The sequence below is a fragment of the Acomys russatus genome, chromosome 31 (genome assembly GCF_903995435.1).
Source record: "Acomys russatus chromosome 31, mAcoRus1.1, whole genome shotgun sequence".
In the NCBI taxonomy this organism is placed as follows: domain Eukaryota; kingdom Metazoa; phylum Chordata; class Mammalia; order Rodentia; family Muridae; genus Acomys; species Acomys russatus.
The window spans coordinates 40,500,461-40,521,254 of record NC_067167.1 but is presented as its reverse complement, the minus strand read 5'-3'; the positions used below and the strand labels follow the sequence as shown (position 1 = coordinate 40,521,254).

At 42.4% G+C, this 20,794-nt stretch overlaps 1 protein-coding gene across 1 annotated transcript; it reads left to right on the top strand.

The window, feature by feature from the left end:
- Positions 1-978: 978 nt before the first annotated feature.
- On the top strand, positions 979-15,645 carry LOC127183637 (carbonic anhydrase 2-like). Its single transcript, XM_051139713.1, has 7 exons — positions 979-1,012; positions 2,092-2,364; positions 9,129-9,247; positions 9,677-9,769; positions 10,795-10,857; positions 12,007-12,162; positions 14,890-15,645. Exons 1-7 carry the CDS (start codon positions 979-981, stop codon positions 15,007-15,009), a joined length of 858 nt encoding a protein of 285 aa, XP_050995670.1. The 3' UTR covers positions 15,010-15,645.
- The last annotated feature ends 5,149 nt before the right edge of the window (positions 15,646-20,794 follow it).

Here is a 20,794-nt window from a genome sequence, read left to right as displayed (position 1 = left end):
GAAACATGTTTACATAAAAATGCACAAACAAAACCCTTTGAACTGTGTCCCTGGGACGCCCTAGGTCCCTGGAAAGTCATAGGGCTCCCTTTCTTTCTTTTTTTCTTTCTTTCTTTCTTTCTTTCTTTCCTTCTTTTTTTAATTTTAATTTTTAAAAGTCATTTTGATAACTTATTTTGTTTGGCGAAGCATGCCAAACACAAATTCCTTTGCAAGGCAGAGGAAGAAGTTTTCATCTCTTCGAAGAGAAGACATTTTTAAAACCTTGATTTCAAAGAGCAAAGATTTTTTCGAGAAGTGTTGTTAAGTCAACAAGAAGCTGGAAAGTTCGGTACATCATCCGGTGCATTTGTTGGGCAACTGAGAAGGCTGTAGGAGGGCGCCCTGGAGGTGAGGCCAGGTCGCCTTCCCGCAGCCGGGCAGCAGGGGGCTCCCCCGCTCACGGCTCGGCTCGCGGCTTAGGGATCCCCCGCCCCAGCTCCGGATGCCTCCAGGACGCTTCTTGCCCAAGGTCAAACTCGGCAGCAGCGTGAGTGCGGGGGTCCCCCGCTCTGTAACCGGGAGACGATGGGGAGCGAGGCCGCCCTGCGCCCGCGAGTGGCTAGTGCTTTGCTCACCATGAGGCCGAGGAGCTGGGGCGCCGGCCCGGGAGCCAGCGTCGCGCCCGGGAAGGGTGGAGAGCGCGCGGCTGCCGCAGAGCAGGTCCGGCGCTGAAGCTAAGAGCACCCGGAGGGCGCCCCGCCCCAGCTAAGCAGCCGGAGTCCCTGATTACCGAGGCCTCCGCCTTGTCACCTCTGTCCTCCACCGTCTCCACCCCTCTCTCAGGTCCACTCGGTCCCTCCCCTGGGCCGCCCAGAGCACCAAGTTGGCGGGAGCCTATAAAAGCCAGATCGCTCGACCCCCCGACACACACACTGCTGGACCGCTAGACGGAGGACAACTGCTGCTCTTGCTCTGTCCCTGGCACCGGCCGTGACGATGTCCCACCACTGGGGATACGGCAAGCACAACGGTGAGTGCGGAGGCCGCGCGCTTTGGGCCGCGCGCTCCGGGGTCTGCGCTTCAGCACCTGCCTTAGTACCGCAGCTCCCGTAGCGCAGCCTGGATGGCCGGGTCCCAGCGCTAGGATGTCCCTGGCGCCCGACTCGGAGCGCTGTCGAGGATCTGACCTCAAGCTTGCTCTGCTGAGCACAGGGACTGGGAGAGACAGCCCAGCTCAAGACCCGACGACAGTTTCTATGGGGGCCACAGCCGTTCACCCTAGGTCAATTTACGCAGGGCCATGCAAGGGTTGTTAACGAACATTTTCGTACGCAGAAAGATTAAGGGGTCGGGGGTCAGGGCTCATCCTCCTCGCATCAGTCTCTGCGCCACACCTGTGGCTAAGATTCCCAGCGCACTTTGTCACAGAATCTTCTGGAGCTGGTTTGAATCTCCAGCCGGTGCTGGCGCTAGCTCCATAGTATTCCTTTCATCTATACACTTCCCGTGTTAAAGGGTCAGTCACAGATACCTAGACATCTTCCTCATCAGAAGCCTCGGTATCAGAGGCCGCATGAGGGGAAAGGAAGGTGTAGCTGCCTTTCTGTTGAAGTGTGTGGGCTCCCCAGTAGAGAGACTTCTCAAGGAGGTGTCTGTGCCTGAGTCTTGGTCTATATGGTATGTACTGTCACCTAGTGTGACAGCAAGAGGCATCCGGACTTGCTTATAATGCTATAGGGAGAACCTAGACCGCAACTCAATTATAAGAGGATGCAAGTCCCCCAGCCAGACCACATCCCTGCCAGTAATTCTGTCCAGCCTTAGTTATTGATTTGGGGTGAAAAGATCTCAAGATTGTTAATGTTTGTCTGACATTGTCTGTTAAGATACATACATACATGTATGTGTGTGTGTGTGTGTGTGTGTGTGTGTGTGTGTGTATATATATATATATATATTCTAATTTACCCATTGACTTTTATGAGGTAGACTTGAAACATTATTATCCTATGTTACAAATAAGGGTACAAAGACACATTTTGTGTTCTTAAATGTTGCAGTGCTGTTAAGTATCACCTTCGACTTTGTAACTGAGCCCACTGTGTGTAGAATCACCGGTGGCTTTTAGTGGCTTGTGTCTCCTTTCCCACACTGGTAACTTCACCACTGTCTTCTCATCCCCAGGGCCTGAGCACTGGCACGAGGACTTCCCCATCGCCAATGGAGAGCGACAGTCCCCGGTGGACATTGACACTAGTGCTGCCCAGCACGACCCTGCCCTAAAGCCACTGTGTGTGTCTTATGATCGACCTGTTTCCAAGAAGATTATCAACAACGGTCACTCCTTCAACGTTGAGTTTGATGACTCCCAGGATGGTGCAGGTCAGTGTTTGGGGATACTTACTGGGAAATAAGGCAATAGTTATTTTCCATCCTAATGGAAGACATACAGGACGCTGGCACGAGGCCCCTGACACTACATTGTGTTTCCAGTAGCTACCATGTCTCTCTCATTTCTTCCTTGGGTCCCAGAAGTAGGCTAATTACTGTGAATTATCCTGGGGGCTGTTTTCTCCTTTGTCAGATTGTCAGATATGTAGGGCACTGGGCAATGAGCCTCTGGGAAGTCACAGAAAGCAAGCCAGGGCCTTAGCAATACAGAAACCAGGAAATCCATGAAACTTTTAAACTTTTAGGATTTCTTTTAAAACATTTGTCCTTCTGGGCTGATGATATCTGTCCTCATTAAGTCTGTCTTTATGTGTGCTGTTCTTAAGTCAGCAGTGCAGAAAGCGGTTTTCTTCTGCTGACTTAAAATGTTGATGTTCTTGGTAAACGCTGTGGGCACGGGTCAGTGTCGGCATAGTTTGCGTAGTCAGATAACAGTATCTCACTCAGAAATTTATTCCACAAGTGAAGATTTTTCAGAGTCGGTTGGATATGCTCAGCCAGTTACTGAAAGACACAAATTATCATCACTTATTTGTAACACAGCCTGTTGACCGGATGCTGGTGAATGCTTTTCTGATTTACTTAGAAAATGGTCCCATTTAGACAAAGTCGCTGCCTTTATTGCTCGCTGGCTGATTTAATTGCCAGCGTCCTATTTTCCTGAATGTTTTCCTTTGAAGGTCACTGGATGAAATGCAGCTATAAACATGTTATGTTTGGTGGTGGTTTGCAGTAGGGGGTGTGTTAGAGGAAAGGCTCACATTGCTGTTAGGTTTGGAAGCAATGACCATGCTGAATACTACTAGCATGTTATATAACGTGTAATTAACGTGTTATAATCAGGTTGACCCTTATGTTTCTAAAATACCTCAGGCAGAATCAACAGTTGAAGAAAGGTGTGGTTATTGGGGGTGAGGAAACACACAAATGCAGCAGACACACAGAGAAAAAGATCCTCTGAAAAAAAAGAGGGAGGACTCAGAAAGGAGGAAAAAAAAAAGCCCAGTCTTCCCCTCCTCACTTAGGGTTGGTCAGTTTGAAGGAAGCTGGGATGGTTGATTGGCCCAGACCTGTGTGTGACCTGGCCAGGCCTCAGAACTTGTTGAGCCAGTCCATCAGCAGGGGTCTGCCTGCTGGTGGGAGACAGAAGTCTTACAGAGCCTTTGTTTTAGGCTGCCAGGCTTTTGTATCAAGTCATGAGGGGCGCCGATGAAGCTGGTCATCCTGGAAATTCACCACCTTTATTACCTAGCTATGGCTTCCTCTCCCTGTCTGCCTAACAGGGAGTTTTTCTCACTTGCTGGTCTGCCATTATCATGCCCCATAAGCTAAAGGTCATGAGGGCAGTTGAGCCTTGACCTTTCATATGTCCTCAGAATTCATCATGTAAAACAGAAAGGTAGAGGACATAATAGGCTCTGACTGTAACTTTGATACAGGCAAAAAAAAAAAAAAAAAAAAAAAAAAAAAAAGTTCAAGGAACTATGGGCTCTTGATTGGGGATCCAGGAAGTCACTGAAATGGGTTGTTTCGTGTAAGGCTTCTCTGAAGGAGAGTTTAAGACCCTAGCCCTCAAACAGACAGCAGGGGGGAGGGGATTCTGAAGGAAGGAATGGGTTGCACAAGTCAGGGTTTCAGGGACTCTGGAGAATAGGATAAAGGAGAGAGTTTCACAGCAGGAACCTGCAACCTAGCTCTTGAATTCCCAGGCAGTGGGGCAGGGAGCGGATGGGAGCCAGATGAATGGCTACCAGTACTTCTTTGTATTTAAATTCATTCTGCAGGAAAGGAATCCTGGGTTTGGAAGGCTGTTAGCTAGAAATTCAGTGTCCTTAGTTGGGTGTCTGTCAATATCGGTGAGAGGGGAAGGGCTGTCACTTTGGTGCTTGTGAAGGTGACATAGGAACTAGAGACACAAGAAGGAACTGTTGTCCTCAGCATGACACCTCAGCAAACAGTTCCCAGAGTAAAGAAAGCTCATTCAGAGGAACAAAGGATTTGGGTGCTCTGGAAGAGACTCCAGCAAAGGTTATTAGGAGACTCCAGGGGGTGAAAGAGAGCACAGGATCTGTGCCTCTGTGCCCTAGACAGCAACAAGGTCGAGGAAAACCACGGCTCCACAAGACTGGAGTCCTCCCTTAGCCATGAAAGGCTCCTCTGTAGTTTCGCCCATATTTCCTATCTCTTTCAGTTACTTTGGCTAAACAAGAATCTAGGGTGTATTAAATAAAATGTTGATATAAAAGGAAAACCCACTTACAGAATAAGTGAAAAAGTAATGTGCCATGTGGGAAAAGCACGCTTTAGATTTTCTTTTAAAAGATTCTGAGATGCTCAAAAGTATAACAAGTGATAGTGACGTTATTTGTAGTCGGCCCACAGCATTGTGGGCAGGAACATCACTTGCCGAGGCTTGCCCTTTGTGCCACCACTTTCTTGGAAACACTAACTAGCAGCAGTTTAAAAAGAGAATGCAAGTAAGAATCTCCAAATGCCAAGGTATGGACAATGCCTAGTTGTGCACACCACGTTTTAAAAAGCCAGTGTAATTTTTCTGCACACCTAAGTTAAAAAAAAATAATTCATTTTGGTTGCTTGATATTTTGAAAATTAACACTTTAACAATGCTTTGTTGGATTTATCTTTTTGCTTTAGCATTTTACGAATTTTTCAATATTTCTTATTTTCTGCACTTAAGTGCATCAGTCATTTATCCTACACTCTACCCCTGCGCTGAGATCCCAGCCTTCTAGAATTCATCTTGAATTCAGGCCATGCCATGTGTTCTGAATGTTATCTTACAGCCAGACTTAAGTACCTGGGGTCAGAAACTGAGCCAGCTGGGTTTGGTGTTGTGCCTGTTTACCTGGAGGTAATTCTAAATAGGTCATAGTTTGAAGCTCACTCTAAAGTTTTCAAAATTCCTTTAAAGCCAATAATCTTGAATTAATGAAAAAAATTGCTAGTAACTTCTTTTAAATTCTTTAAAGAAGTATTGTTAAGATTTAACCTTCTCTGCTTCAGATGTTTTCTTGCCAGCTTTTCCTGGGACAGAAGGAGTCAAAGCATTAGCCGCTGCCGACTTATTAACTCTTGCTGATACGCTTAAAACTGTCTGCTTTATTGCAAAGTTTAGCAGGAACATTGAGAGTGCCGTCGGAATTATTGGGTTAGCTCACACATCAAGTTCATTCCAGTTAGCTCTGTTTTAAAACAGAAACAATGTTTATCTGTTTATGCTAGTTCAGGAAGAAAGAAGGAGGCTGAGTGGCTCCCCTGTGTGTGCCTTTGAAGCCGACCATTGTCTGGAAAACATAATGGGGCTTTGTACCTGGGTTCTGCTTAACTTTCCAGGGACTTAAGTTTGAAGCTGTAAACTTACTGCTATCATAAGCAGCCAGTGAAGGGCTTTCCATGCCCATGCCCGTGGTTAGTGAATCAGCAGAATTACTAATTCCTAGGATACTGACCAGTTTCCTAATTAACTCTGAGTAACGAAACTCACTCTTAAAAATTGTCAGGTTTAAGCCAACATAATCCCTATATAGCTTAAACTAAAACTTCTGCACACTTTTGATTTTTTAACTGTTTAGAAGAAACAGAATGTGAGCAACCTTTCTCAGATTTGCTTGCACAGTATTCCTAGGATTATTTGACGCTGTCAATGGAGAAGTATGCATAGTTTAATCAATAGTGAACACTGTCAGGAAGCATGGACCTTAGCGTTTCAGAGTACGTGTGGAGAAAATGTTCCTGCTATTAACAGGGGCATCTTATCTCTGGGAAGCATTCATTTGCCTGAACAGGAAACTGCTAAAATGTTGGTTTATGAACAACACATTGGAGGATGTTTACTTGTAATTTGGGATTAAAGGAGGTTACTTACCTCAATGGCCTTTAGCTTCTCGTTCAAGTGGGTCTTAATTAGCAATACTGCTTAGGAAGAAAAATAGTGAGAAATGGTAAGTTCTCAATGGGTTTCTAATTTATTTCAGTAGTGTAGAATCCCCTATTATAACAAAAGTATACCATAATATTTTGTTCAGGTTATTATATGGTGTTATGTAGTATATACGGTGTTTAACTGGTAAGAGATTATAAAAGTTAAAATTAGGACAAATTCCTGGTATTAAGAGTTAAAATTTAAAGCTTAGTTGTTTAGGGGTTAAAATGGTTTAGGTCTAGATAGATTTTTTAAGTTGATAAAGATGAGACATGATAGATATTGATTTGCATTCAGAATTTTAGACTCACCAAGATAGGAAAGATGTTTTCTTCAAGGCTGTCAAATATAAACAGCCAAAACACTATTAATTGCAACATTTATATAATTCCTGTTTGTTTCATGGTTCTTCTTGCTGTAGGTAGTTTATTGTATATATGTGTAATAATATAAATGTGTATGTAAGAAAAGAAAAATAAAAAGATTAAAAAGTTAAAATTTAAATTAAAAATTGAAAGCAAAAGAAAACCAACTATAGAAAGCTCCCTTTCTGTATCTGCCACCTGGGGGACATGTTTCTGTAGCACAGGCAGAGCATGGGCTCCGCACAATCCCTCCTTCTTCCCCCCTCCCCCCCAGCCTGGATTTTATGGAGGATAAGCATATAGCCAGTAACTTCTACTACACTAAAAAAATTTTTTTTTTGCATGAGAAACACAGATTTCATTATAAACCAAGACAGTTTTTAAAATGGTATACAGCAATCAGAATAAATGAGTGTATTTTGGAATATGGCAAAAGCTATACTTAATCAAAGTGTTTTAATTTCTGTTTCTTAGACAAAATAATCAACGCTGTGATAAGGGCATTGTATGATTATTACAGTGTTTTCCAAGCATTTGATCAACTGAGCTCCATGCTAACAATCTTCTGAAAACAGAATTGCTACTGTATGTAGCCATTTAGTTCTAAGCATTTAATAATTTTTTCTAATTGCAATGGACTTCTAATCGACATAGCAACAAGTTTCAGTTTAATATGCATGAAATAGCTGTTTGCTGTTAAAGATTACCACTGGGTATGTTTAATCATTGAATCATTTCCTTAAGGTTCACAAAGTCTTTTAAAATAAAAGCATATAGGCATTCAAAACATATCATATTTAAAATAGTCCCTAAAACAAATGAAAGACAATGAAATTTTAAGGTTGGGAAAGAAGGGAATAAGAACCAGTGGCAAAGTTTATTCTCTGTAAAATACGAGATGCTATTTTGATTGTCTCCTGGGGGAAAAGCAGACAATACACTTTCATTGCTGGTGTCTGATGCGCACTGAATTGGATTTGCCCCTCGGCTGATCTAGTGATGCTATACATGACATTTTCTGGTTGTGAGCTTTGAGGAGTAATGTACAAAATTTTTCTCCTAACACTAAAGTGCTTCGTAAAGATGATTTCATTGTTAAGCATGTGTTATTAAGAAAAAGGAGTTATTTAATTTCTGGAAAAAATAGTATAGGGGTCTGAGCTTAATTTTCTCCTTGCAGACACCTCAGATAAACAAACACAGTGGATTCCATGCCTTAAGGAACATGATCATATCACAGTGCATATGAGTTTGTATGTCTTCACATATGTGTGATATAATACCATTTATGATTCATTCTTCCTGTTGTCTCTTGGCCTATTGGAAAGGCCGCAGCCAATGATTGTACAGTGGCTGAGGAAAGGGCACATCTCAGCCAGTTTCACCTTTTACTTTGAATAGATGACTAGGCCTTGCTACTGGATGAACATATTTAAGTGAAATGAAGCAAACAAAGTTTATTGTACAGACTTTGTTCCTGTGTTTTAAAAGCTCTGTTGAGTTAAGGTCATTGTATTGTAGAATTTATAATCCAAAAATGTACCTAAAGCAACAGATGCTTTGATCTCAGTTGTAGAAAAATAAAACAGTGGAACTGAGTTAGGTTTGAAAACATTTCTGTATGTTGTTTAAATATCAGAGATACGTACCACTAAGGTGAATGTTTTGGTTGTGTGCGTCTATTGTAATCCTCTTCCAAGACACATGTCAAGTCCTGTGAACAGAGAAGACGAAGCATGTGGCTGCTATGATGATTTATTGACTAAAGCTGCAATAATTTCTTTATAAAGAATCCAGGATAGTTCCTTTAGTTAGAATCTTAGCTTATGGAAGAAAGCGAAGCACTTTGAACTGCACATAGAGATGATGGGCAGGTTGTTATTAATGAAGTAAATAACAGAATGCACACGTTTCCCAGACTAGGAAGTTCCAGAGATTTGACACAAATTTTCAAGAGATAAAAACCTGTTCGCAAAGGCACAGTTACATATTATAATATTTTGAATTTATTTCACAGATTCTGGTGTTTGAACTCGCAGGAAGTCAGGACAATTTTTGAACCACACAGGAAAACAGGTCCTTGAGTTCACAGGGCATTCCATTGGCCCTTTCACTAATTGGAAATTAGTGAAATTGTAAATCACCTCTTTCTGGACCTTTACCTGAGACCCTAAAGGATATATACCAATCTGCCCAGCAAAGATGGAGAAAGCACCCATCCATCAACTAGCACATAGGAGAATAAAACACAGTTGAAATACTTAATCTCTCTCCCCCTCCTCTCTCTCTCTCTCTCTCTCTCTCTCTCTTTGTGTGTGTGTGTGTGTGTGTGTGTGTGTGTGTGTGTGTGTATACAGAGACATTAAATGCATTCATTGTCATTTCAGTGCTGAAAGGAGGGCCCCTCGATGGCACCTACAGATTGATCCAGTTCCACTTTCACTGGGGCTCATCCGATGGCCTGGGCTCTGAGCACACTGTGAACAAAGCAAAGCATGCTGCAGAGGTGAGAGGTGGTTTCCCATTCACAGAGAAAGGCCTAGTTAGCGTTGGTTTCCACAGCTTAGCTTTATAAGTCCAGTTCACACCAAGTGGACAAACTCTTGTCAATGGACCTACATGTTGGTTTCTTAGATCTCCTGTTACTATCCAGTTAAGGCTGCAAGAACAGTGTTGTGTTTGTTTTATTATAAATTACTACATAAAAGTCTGTGCCCTTTCTCAAAATTCTATATTTCCTTGCCTTAGAATTGTTATTGAAGTGATTTTTTGTTATAACAAGTATAACTGGATTAAATAAAGTTTTGCTTAAAATTATCCACATTTTCTCTTTAATAGTGTTTTAGCTATAAAGGGAAGAGTCATCAGTAGATACGATCTGTTGGCTTCTATCCTATGAATCACTTACTGTGGTTTTTGTGTCCCACGACATTAGCTTCACTTGGTTCACTGGAACACCAAATATGGGGAGTTTGGAAAAGCTGTGCAGCAACCAGATGGACTGGCTGTTTTGGGTATTTTTTTGAAGGTTAGTTAATTGTCCAATCTCTTGGTTTTTTTCCTGTGTTCAAAAGTGACTGACTAGACAGAATGTTTATAATAGGGTGGATATTCTACAGAAGAATCTGAGGAAACGCTTTTGAGGCTAAAGCACTTTCAGGCTTAATTCTCCCTCCATCACTCCACACCTTCCTGATGGGTATCTGAAGGACACTTTGGGATGTGTCACTTAGAAACCAGTTAGATATTAATGCGAAGAGCAGACAGAGGTAAACTGAGAAGAACAGCAGGATAGGATTTGTTTCCATTGAATCTTCAGTGAAGGGTCTACTCTATTATTTTGGGATAGACAATGCTAAACTAACATTAAGTTCTGGTGGGATGCTAGGTTGGATCTAGGACAGGGGCTCCGTGTTGGCAAATTTCAGGAACCAGGGGATCTCATGAGTCAAGTTGGAAAGGGGAGTGTAGAAGACTGTGGGATGGACATTCATAAGCATGTCACGTGCTGAAGTGGAAGCTGCAGGAGCTCGTGAAGTCATCCCAAGACAGCAGAGAGATGATAAAGCTGCTTGGGGGAGGGGACCGGAGACTCCCGAGAAACAACGAGTGCGAGGCTCTAAAGGTGTGGGAACATGGTTTCTCACAGTGGAAAAAGAACAGGAGTCAAGATATGTTAGGAAGATTAGAGGGTGTTGGGAAAGCAAAAAGACAGTTTGTCTAAAGAGGGAAAGGCAGGAGGGTGAGTTCCCTCAGTAGCCTCAACTGAGGGAAGCCCTTGAGTTCTTTCGACTTAGCAGTTGGCGGTGATAGGGGGAATCAGGCAAGGTAAGTCAGGGGGGTGAGTTACAGAGAGAGAAGCAGAGGTGAGCTAAAGACTGAGTGACAGCTGTGATGCCTACATTGTCAATGTTTACAAGCTATGAAGGTCAAAGAAGTAGATTGCACTTGTTCTTCTTCTTAGAGAAACTTTTCAATAGTGCTGCTCAAATCAACCTGATGTAGTTAGTGCCGGTTTACTCATGAGGTCTTATAACCCCTGCTGCTCTGCAGATCGGACCCGCTACACAAGGCCTTCAGAAAGTCCTGGATGCTCTGAGTTCCATTAAGACAAAGGTAACTCTTGTCAATACTCGTGATTTTTAAAATCTTCCTTTAATCACAATGAATTGTTCAGTGACGGTAAATGATTTCTTATGTATAATGATTTTTCTTTCCCTGCAAAAGTGGATTCTAACTTTGGTAAATGGCTTGGCTTGTAATGATTTGCTTTTAGAAGCACACATACTCAAGGAGCAGAGGACACGGAGGAAGCAGAAAGATCGTCTGGACAAACAACTCAGGGATTCCTGTAGAAAGTGCTTGTGGGAGGCTTGCTGTGTTTTGGTCACTATGCTAATCAAAGAGAAACAGAGATTCCTGGAGTAGACAAAGAGCTCCTCCATGGAAATTCACACTCTCTGACCTGAGTCCATCCTTTCTTAAACCCTCTGTGCCACACTGGTGTGCTGAGGCCTTTGGGCATCTGCTTACATGCAACACTCACTTGCAGTGACTGGTCGGTCATCCCTGTTCCAGGCTGGCTGCACAAAGCTCATCTTCAAACTGAAACACCATCCAACTTGTTAAATGTACATTTTGTTTTTGCTCCTATCTTGCCGTCCCCCCTGCCAAATCATATGTGGTACATCCATCTTCCATACGGTCCTGTTCTCTTTCCTGCTTGCTATATCTAGTCACCCTCATCTATGGTCATATTGCTTCATCTCTGCAACAACTTTATAAAGAAAACATTAGTGTGAAATCTCACATTTCCACCCACAGCTACTCCCTTAAAAGTGCTGTGTCCAAAGCTGAACACTGTGTTTTAGTTCTAATGGAGCTGTGAAATGCTATTGCAAAACTTTTATCCCCTTATTATCAAAAACCCTATATTTCTGTCATTGCAACCTAATTATATTTACCCTTTTAGTGGTAACAATACAACTTTAAATGTCAGACATGATCAGTTAAGGGTAATTAAAAAAAAAGACTAAGGAACTGTTTTGGTAACAAGATAAAACACAGTAAGTAATTTTTCATGCTTTCACTCGCCAATCTATGTTCCCAGGTGAAACGTCTTCTTCTAGTTCTCTTCACTTTGTTTGTCAATAAACCTGGAGCTTCTGTACAAAGGCTTCCAGTGAGAGCTGCCTAGACATGTGCATCCCAGTCTTTCCTCCCGGGGCTACGATGTTGACTTCCTTCTGTGCACTTGCCCTGCAGGGTAAGAGCGCCGCCTTCACTAACTTTGATCCTCGCCACCTTCTTCCTGGAAACCTGGACTTCTGGACATACCCTGGCTCCCTGACCACCCCGCCTCTGCTGGAATGTGTGACCTGGATTGTGCTCAAGGAACCCATCACTGTCAGCAGTGAGCAGGTTAGTTTTCTAGGGAGAGGTTGGCGTTTTAGTGAAGGCAGAAAAGCTGCCCTTCCCATTCAGATCTGGGATTTAACTCTCTGTCCTGTGACATGACTTCTCATCCTGTGCCTGTTGTCACAGAAGTGCTTGCCAGTTAGGAAGGGTTTGCTGGTGTCAGCCAGGACGCCTTCAGTACTCCTTCAGTGGGTTGTTTTATCAGTGAAGTTGTTGGTTACTCTGAGGATTAAATGAGAAAGATATCTGTGTGTTAGCATGTTTTTGTTGTTGTTGTTTTGTTTTTTTTTTTTTTTTTTTTTTTTTAGCACTAGAAGGAAATAGAGGCTTTGAAAAATGAGATGTTATATTGGAGGTTACATATAGCCTCGTCACACCGATGTAAGAGTTTAGCTCGGTCTTATGAATGTAAGATACATTCATTTCTGAATCCCAGACAAAGGGAGAGTCTTGGGTTGGAGAGAAAGTATCTCTCAAAACACCCACCCCAGCTTGGTTCTGAGGCTCAGACCAGATTTTCTTCCATTTCCTGAGCAATTTAGTTTGTTATGTTTGCTCCATTCAACCCCCAAGTCAGTCAAGAGCACCCACGCAACAAATGTATTTTCCCTGGGTTTCCTCAGCAAACAGCCGAAACATAGGAAATCGACTTTCCTCAGGAATCACAAAAGGTCAGATCCTGCTAATATAAAAGACAGCCGCAGCCAGTTTGGAAGGGACAGTTACTTGAGCGACTGTGTAACTTAACCTTGAGCATCTTTGGAATCAGGAGAGTTCAGATCTACAGTATGAAAGAGAGGTCGCATTGCCCAGGCATTATTTCACTGTCTGGAATTTGCTGATAAAAACCTGTGCGCACAGGAAAATGGGAGTGCGTTCCATCCAATTCTTTGGGCCGCACCAGGTATGGCTGGGAACATATTTTCTTTTCTGTGCTCTCCTTTAGAATACTAACGTATTGGTGCTAAAAACAATCCACGCCTCTCCTTTGAGGAAATCAATATTCAACTAGAAACTCACATGCAGTGTAATCAAAGTGGGCCACACAACTGTATGCGTGGCTGGTATGAGGCTTGAAATTTAAACTAGGAGTTTCAACAGTTGAGCAAGCATCCTGAAGTAGCACGAGGAAAAGATTAAAACGCCACTTCTTGTTGTAAATGTGGCGCTTGAGATATGGTGCAAAACACCAGCATTCCTTTTATTTCTCCACTAAGAACAAGCTATGATATTTCAAAGTCAGCTCTCAATAGTTGCTTTGACAGGTAGATTTGTTGTCTGCACACACTCTAGTGCCAAATACAGATAAGTGTGGACAGTGAATTTGCCCTTTACTATAGAAATAGTGTTAAGCTGCACATATGAATTGCATGCTTTGGCGAGATTCCGTGGTAAGGACACATTTGCGTATCATGGAGCACAGGATCTGGAGGTCTTGCTGTGCACAGTGCAGAGCCCCGACTCTAGCTCCTCCTCCAAGGTTGCCTTTGCCTTGCGATGCTTCTTGGCTCTGTACAACCTCGGTGGCTGAAAACATTCCTGAGCATCCCATCCAGGCACACCCCCACTAAGCACGCTGCAGGCCAATGAGAGACATCTTTGAAAAAAACAAGTGCCCAGCAACTAGTGAAAAATATTCAGGGCTGATTCTGCCTTACACACACACACACACACACACACACACACACACACACACACACACACACACACACACACGGTACATGTTATAAGCAGGATTTCCACATCTGAGTCGGCCTGTGTTCATGTTGACGCAGGAAAGTGGAACAGCCTCAAGGAGACTAAAACTCAGCCAATTCCCTGGGTGAACGGTCTCTGAGTCCCAGTGCAACCATGTGTCTAAGACTCTAAGTGAGATGTCAGCTACTCAGTCCTTCGTGGATGCAGGCAGCCTGGCCCTTCATCCACTCCAACACTTGCTGTACTTTGCCTTCTCTGAGACAGAAAACAGAACTTGAATATAGATCTAAAATGTTACATATCAGAGGCATTGATTTACAGAGTTTTCTGCATTCTATTTAAAGGGAAAGCATCTAGCCAATGGACAGGACATTCTTCACAGTTGAGTGGAGAGTGGGGACTGACTTTCACACGAACTCTGGTGCCCCATATTTGACCAAGTCCCCTGGATGGAGAGACCTGGTGGCACTCAGAGGAAGGATAGCAGGCTACCAAAAAGAGACTTGATACCCTATGAGCATATACAGGGGGAGGACGTCCCCCTCAGTCACAGTCATAGGGGAGGGGAGTAGGGGGAAAATGGGAGGGAGGGAGGGAGGAATGGGAGGACACAAGGAATGGGATAACAATTGAGATGTAATATGAATAAATTAATAAAATATATTAAAAAATAAAATAAAAGGAAAGGAAAGCAAGCTCTGTGTATTCTGTGTAAATAGATTTCTCATGAAAGCACACTTTCACCATCTACCTACATGTAATTATACAGCTATTTGGAATCTGTGATAGCCTGAACATTGGAGGCCATATTTATTTCTTGTTTTCTTTTCTTTTCTTTCTTTCTTTCTTTCTTTCTTTCTTTCTTTTTTTTTTTTCTTGTTTGCCCCTACCTCCTGAGTGCTGGGGTTAAAGGTGTGCACCACCACCTCCCAGCTTTGGAGGCTGCATTTAAATCCAAAACATGCCACTTTAGTATGTAATAGTGTGAAACAATTTTTTTTTTTTAACTTCTAAATTCTTTCTATCTTTTAGATGACTCATTTCCGTAAGCTTAACTTCAATGCAGAGGGGGAACCCGAGCAATTGATGGTGGACAATTGGCGTCCAGCTCAGCCTCTGAAGAACAGAAAAATCAGAGCATCCTTCAAATAAAATGGTCCTGGAGGCGGCCTCCAAAGGAGCGAAGTGCAGCTGCCTCTCTGTAGCTAAGCACAATTCTGTCCTGGTGATTCCGATCCCACCTTTGTACCTGACATGATAGGCCTCTTATCTCTCACCTGCTGAGTTTACTAATAAGATGTGAATAGCAAGACTCAGGTGTCTCACGCTGTGGCAGGCTCATGGCAACCTAATGCAAAGGACAGAGATGGCCTCTTGCCTTTCTTCGTAGCCATAGAATAACGAATGCTCAGGCCTGTTTGCTAAAATGCTATTTTTTAAAACTTATGAAAGGAGAATGGTAGGTTACAAGTCCACGTCGTGAGACAAACCAAGAAAATTTAGGCAAATCAGGAAAATAGTCATAGTTTCATGATTATAAATTAGATAAAAGTTCACTATCCTGGGATGTTATATTAAGGAAAAAGCTTTTAAAATGCTTATATATTTGTAGCAAAGTTATCTTAAATATGAAATGTTGTAACTTAGTGACTTATGATTTCTAGAGGTGCAAATGAAGATGTAAAAATCGATATAGTTGTGATACAGAGTATATTTCCCTTCAGATGACATCACAAATTAATGAATAATGTATTTTAGATATATTCTCTAATAAAATTCAGAACTCTACTCTTGCTCGCCTTATTGTATGTGTCACCACGACAGAACTGCAAGAAGAAATGTCCACTTACAAGGCCATGGCAATTCCTTATTGATAGTCAGACATCACAACTAGTGTACAACTGAAGAAAAATCCCTGGAGCCAAGTTATTCCCCATTTTACTCCCCTACAAAACATCACTGAAAACCACATTTAAGCTTATTTTTGCTAGCCAAGTAAGCAACCCACAAGGCCTAGCCCTCCCCCTGAAGACAACGTGGATGCAAACGTACCAGCCAGGGCTTCTGTCTCTCCTTATATTTGTTTTAATTTCTATTCCTGAAAGATAGATGGCTAGTCTATTTCAGATAGACATTTTATGCATTTTATATTGAAGTCTGGTGAAATCAGTTGTAAGCCCTTTCTCAGTCTAGCTTGGTCTACGGTAACATGAAAATGTACATATTCACTTTGTCCGTGTTGGAAAATAGCTTTGTAAGACCTTTTGTGAGAACTGAAAGACCATGCATTTTCAAGCACTTAGCTCCATGCTGGGACACGTGAGCATTAATCTCTATGCTTTCCCCTTCGCTCCCTTTTGTTCTTTCTGTTCTTAGTATTAATAAATACACATTTGTTCCTTACATCTACTTTCAGCATCACATTTAAGAACCACTATCCCAAGCCTAAATGGCAATGTAATTTACTATTCTGAACAGTCGCTCTTGGTGTGACATTCATTTCATGCATGATGAATATACTGACCTTAAACAGAAGCCAAGCAGAAACCGTCTCCTAGGTGTGCGTCAGACGTGAGCTTTAGGATGGTGTTGATGGGACCACTTTTAGCTTGGCTTCTTCTGTAATAAGCTGTATGCTTAGGAAAAGAGAATTGTTTCTCTTCCTGGAAATGGCCCCAGTTACACAATGTGCGGTCGTGTTCCTTGTAATAGGTGTGAACCTCATCACAAGTGTGTACTGCACTTCCACAGTCATCTCTCAATCCTTCCCAGCTCCAAAGCTGCTTTTGCAGCCATTGATTCCGACACTTCCTCAGAGCCAGAAAACTGTGTGAACTCAGTATTAGTGTTTTATGAAAATTAATAGTGTGATGCTAAGTAAATACTTAGAAAGTATTCTATATACCAATCAAAGTGCGGTTCCTTGGGTTGGAAGCTGATTGGCACAGGGGAGGCTGAAGGTCTGACCCATTGCCTTGAGCACTTTTCACACCTGGCTGAGCTTCAGCATCCATGTGGTCCAGGTGGTCCAGGTGGTCCAGGTGGTCCAGGTGGACTTGTAAATCTATGCCTGCCAGGCAAATCTTAGCGATGCTCTCCATAGTTACCTTCACTTCCTCATTCCTGTCCCCCTGTGAATCACCTGAGTCAGCACTGCGCAGCACTAGATAAATTAAATGGTGTTTGTTAAAATTATGTCAGCAGAGACCAAACAGGTCACAGACATGTAAAGGAACCCAGCTCTGCTTTCTCTATCCTCTTCTTTCCCATGACATCTATCTGATACAGTGATCAGCCTCCTGTTTTTTTGCTGCTGGGTTAACACATCTTTTTGGGACTAAAGAGTAATTTGCTATCTAGTTTGTATTAGACTCCATGGCTAGCCTCTTGTTCTAGTTTTTGTTTGCTTGTTTGTTTTGCTGTGATACTACTGTGGCAAAAAAGCAACATAGGCAAGAGAAAGATTGATTTGGCTTACAGTTCCAAGTTATAGCCCGCCATTTTGTAGCAATGAAGGCAAGGCACAAACAGCTTGTCACCTCCTCTCTGTAGTCAAGAGGAAAGACAAAATAAATGCATGCTTGCTTGATAGCTCTCAGCTGGATTTCCCCTCTCTTGTGCTGTTTAGGACCACTTGCATAGGCACTGGAATCACCTGCAACAGACAGGGCTTCCTATGCCAATAACAAGACAGCACAGACCTATCCAGGAGCCAATCTGATCCAGATAATTCCTCCACGACTCTCCTCTCAGGTTCCTCTATGTTGTTTTGTGTTGGAGCTAAATCTAAGCAACCTTTCTCTGTTGGGCCTCTTATTAATGGAGTTCTCCATAGACCTTTGTTGTTGTTGTTGTTTTTTCCAGTTTCTTAGCTTGGTCATCAAGACTTTTAAATGTAACTTTTGAGCTCCTTTTAAATGTTCCTTCTAGTATCATGAACACTGGTCAGTAGCGGTGAAGGCTCTAGGTAGACACTTGACGGTTTTTGTTCAAATTGTATAGGTATTGCCTTCATCAGTTTGTGGAGAGCCAACAATACTCTTGGAAAGAGTTGGGGTTCTTTGAGAATGTCCACAGGGCTCCTTCACCCAACAACTCAGTTAGATGTAAATAACCATATTTGGAACTGGAGGTTTTATTTGGTGATAAGAGATGCTTTGTTGGTGCTTTTAATGCTCCTCACACCATATTTGGTGATTCCATTTAGATCTGTATGTCTATATGTCTATATGTCTATATGTCTATATACCTATATACCTATATACCTATATATCTATATATTTAAAGAAGCTTCTACTGTATTAGGTTTCCATATGACCTCTCCAATGGCCTTTAGTTTTAGCTGTCCCTCCCTTTCTTCCCTCTCCTTACCATCTTTCTTCCCTTACCCTCCCCATATGATTCTCTTGTTGCAGTCCATGCCCCGCCATCCACATATAACTTATCTATTCTATCTCCTCTTCCTACGCGGTTGCATCTCTTCCTGAGTCCCTTACTCTATATGTAACATCTGTGGTTATATGGATTTTAGAGCCTGAATTTTGAAGACTTAAAAGCTAACATCCACAAATAAAAGAATACATACCCTATTTGTCTTTCTGAGTCTCAGTTACCTGACTCAGGATAAATTTTTTTTTTCCCAGCTCCATTCGTTCATTTGCAATATTCAATTTTAAAAAAAAAAAGAGAGCTGAGTAATATCCCATCGTGTAAATGTACAGCATTCTCCTCATCTGTCCAGGGAACTTGGCATGCTACTAAAGGCAAATGCCAAGACAGCTGCAAACCCTTCAACCTGCAGTGGTGACCTGTCTGCAAAATATGCTGGTGTTTTACTGGCACAATGCTTGTAGGCATAACAAAGCCATATCTGATTGGATTTAAGGCCGACTCCATCGGATGGAATCCATTCCTGGCACTGCTTCGGTTGCCGGAACCTGAAACTAGATAGGCCAGAGACATTGGGCATAACCAAGTCCTACTGTGGTCCCTAAGTACGTTCTGCTATGCCTACAGATCAGTGCCTGGCTCAGGTATCATCAGAGAACCTTCCTTTTGCGGCAGATAGGGAAAACAGACCCAAAACTGTAATGTGCAGAGTGAGAAACTCGGACCACTCAGTCCTAAATAAGATGTCACCGGGAAACGTCTCCTCTCAGAGCTCAGGAAGCTCTATGAAGAAGAGGAGGCAGAAACACTGTAAGAATTAGTGTGGACTGAGGACACCAAGGAAACAAGGCCTTCCAAACACAGCATATGAATTCAGAGACTCTGGCAACATGCTCAGGCCTAAGCCAGCTGGGACCCCAGTGCTGAGAGGGGAAGTGGAGTCAAGCCCCATCCCTAACCCAGAAGCTATCTCCAATTGGTAACCATTCCCGGTCATTTTCTATAATGGTGTCTCCTGGGACACACAAAACCACTCTTAAGGATGGGCCTCATGCTCAACACAAAATGAACTAAACTACATTTTTTTTTTAATTAATTTATTCTTGTTACATCTCAATGTTTATCCCATCCCTTGTATCCTCCCATTCCCCCCCCCCCATTTTCCCATTATTCCCCTCCCCTATGACTATTCCTGAGGGGGATTACGTCCCCCTATATATTCTCATAGGGTATCAAGTCTCTTCTTGGCTACTTGCTGTCCTTCCTCTGAGTGCCACCAGGTCTCCCCCTCCAGGGGACATGGTCAAATGTGAGGCACCAGAGTACGTGAGAAAGTCGTATCACACTCTCCACTCAACTGTGGAGAATATTCTGACCATTGGCTAGATCTGGGAAGGGGTCCCGCTCAAACTAAGGCACCAGCCAAGGACAATACAGGAGGTAAACTTTAAACCCCTTCCCAGATCTAAACTACATTTTTAAAAAACGCTCTTTTTCTCACAATGCTTTGTCTGGACATTTCTTCTTCTTTTTTCCCTTCCCTACCTTCCTTCCTTCTTTCCTTTCTTCCTCTTACAGGTCTTTTGCATATATATTGTGGTTTCTGGTGTTGTGTTTTTATGGAATTTCTATGCATGTGAACACATATGTTTCTTTGTGTTTCTTGTGCCTTTTCTTTGGCTCTTTTTCCTGTATTACTTTGTTTTATTCTATTCTGGTTTGTTTTGATTTTAATATTATTTTTTAGGTGTCTGTTCGTATTCTAATGAGCAAGATAAAAGATGGGGATTTGAGTGGGTGAGGAAGTAGGAAAGATCTAGGAAGAGTTGGGAGAGGAGAAACTGTAACCCTTACATATTGCTTGGCAATAAGTCTATTTTAAATGAAAATAATAAAAATAAAAAGTTCCTATTAAATATGAGACCTAGGGCCTCGCACATATTAAGCAAGCTCTATCCCACCAAGTGACATTAGAAACCACCTAGTTCAAGCCCCCAAATTCTTATCTCTCCTCCAGATTGCTGTCCTCTTTCGCACCTGTCCATTTAACCCCTGGATGTCTAACCCCTGGAGACATCTAAACTTTTATATGACCAGAATGATGATTGAGCTCATCTCTGTAATCTCTCTTAGCTCTTTCTGGAGCACCAAAGGGTATTTCTTTCTTTCTTTCTTTCTTTCTTTCTTTCTTTCTTCTTCTTCTTTCTGGAAGCAAAGATTTAGTCTGGCTCATGCCTTTGTACTTTCTGCCCACCATACTGTAGAAGCAGAAGTGGAGGCTGTGGCCTTGAGAATTTGCATAAGTGAACACTTCAATAACTGTACCTGTCAACTTGGTGAGGTCCAGACTCACCTAGCAGTTGGGCCTTTGGTTATGGCCCAGAGACAAAGTTATTTATGTTAAGTGGAATGGGAAGACCCACCCACTGTGTGCAGCACCACTCCCTGAGATCTTGGTTTGCATAAAAACGAAAGTAAGCTGAGCACTAGCATTCACTGCTTTGTTTTTTACATTAATTAATTAATTTTTTTTAACTTTACATCTTGA

Coding starts and splice junctions, on each gene's coding strand:
- LOC127183637 (XM_051139713.1), top strand. CDS start 979: ATGTCCCACCACTGGGGATACGGCAAGCACAACG. Junction 1,013..2,091: donor GGGATACGGCAAGCACAACG/GTGAGTGCGGAG, acceptor CACTGTGTGTAG/AATCACCGGTGGCTTTTAGT. Junction 2,365..9,128: donor TGACTCCCAGGATGGTGCAG/GTCAGTGTTTGG, acceptor TTGTCATTTCAG/TGCTGAAAGGAGGGCCCCTC.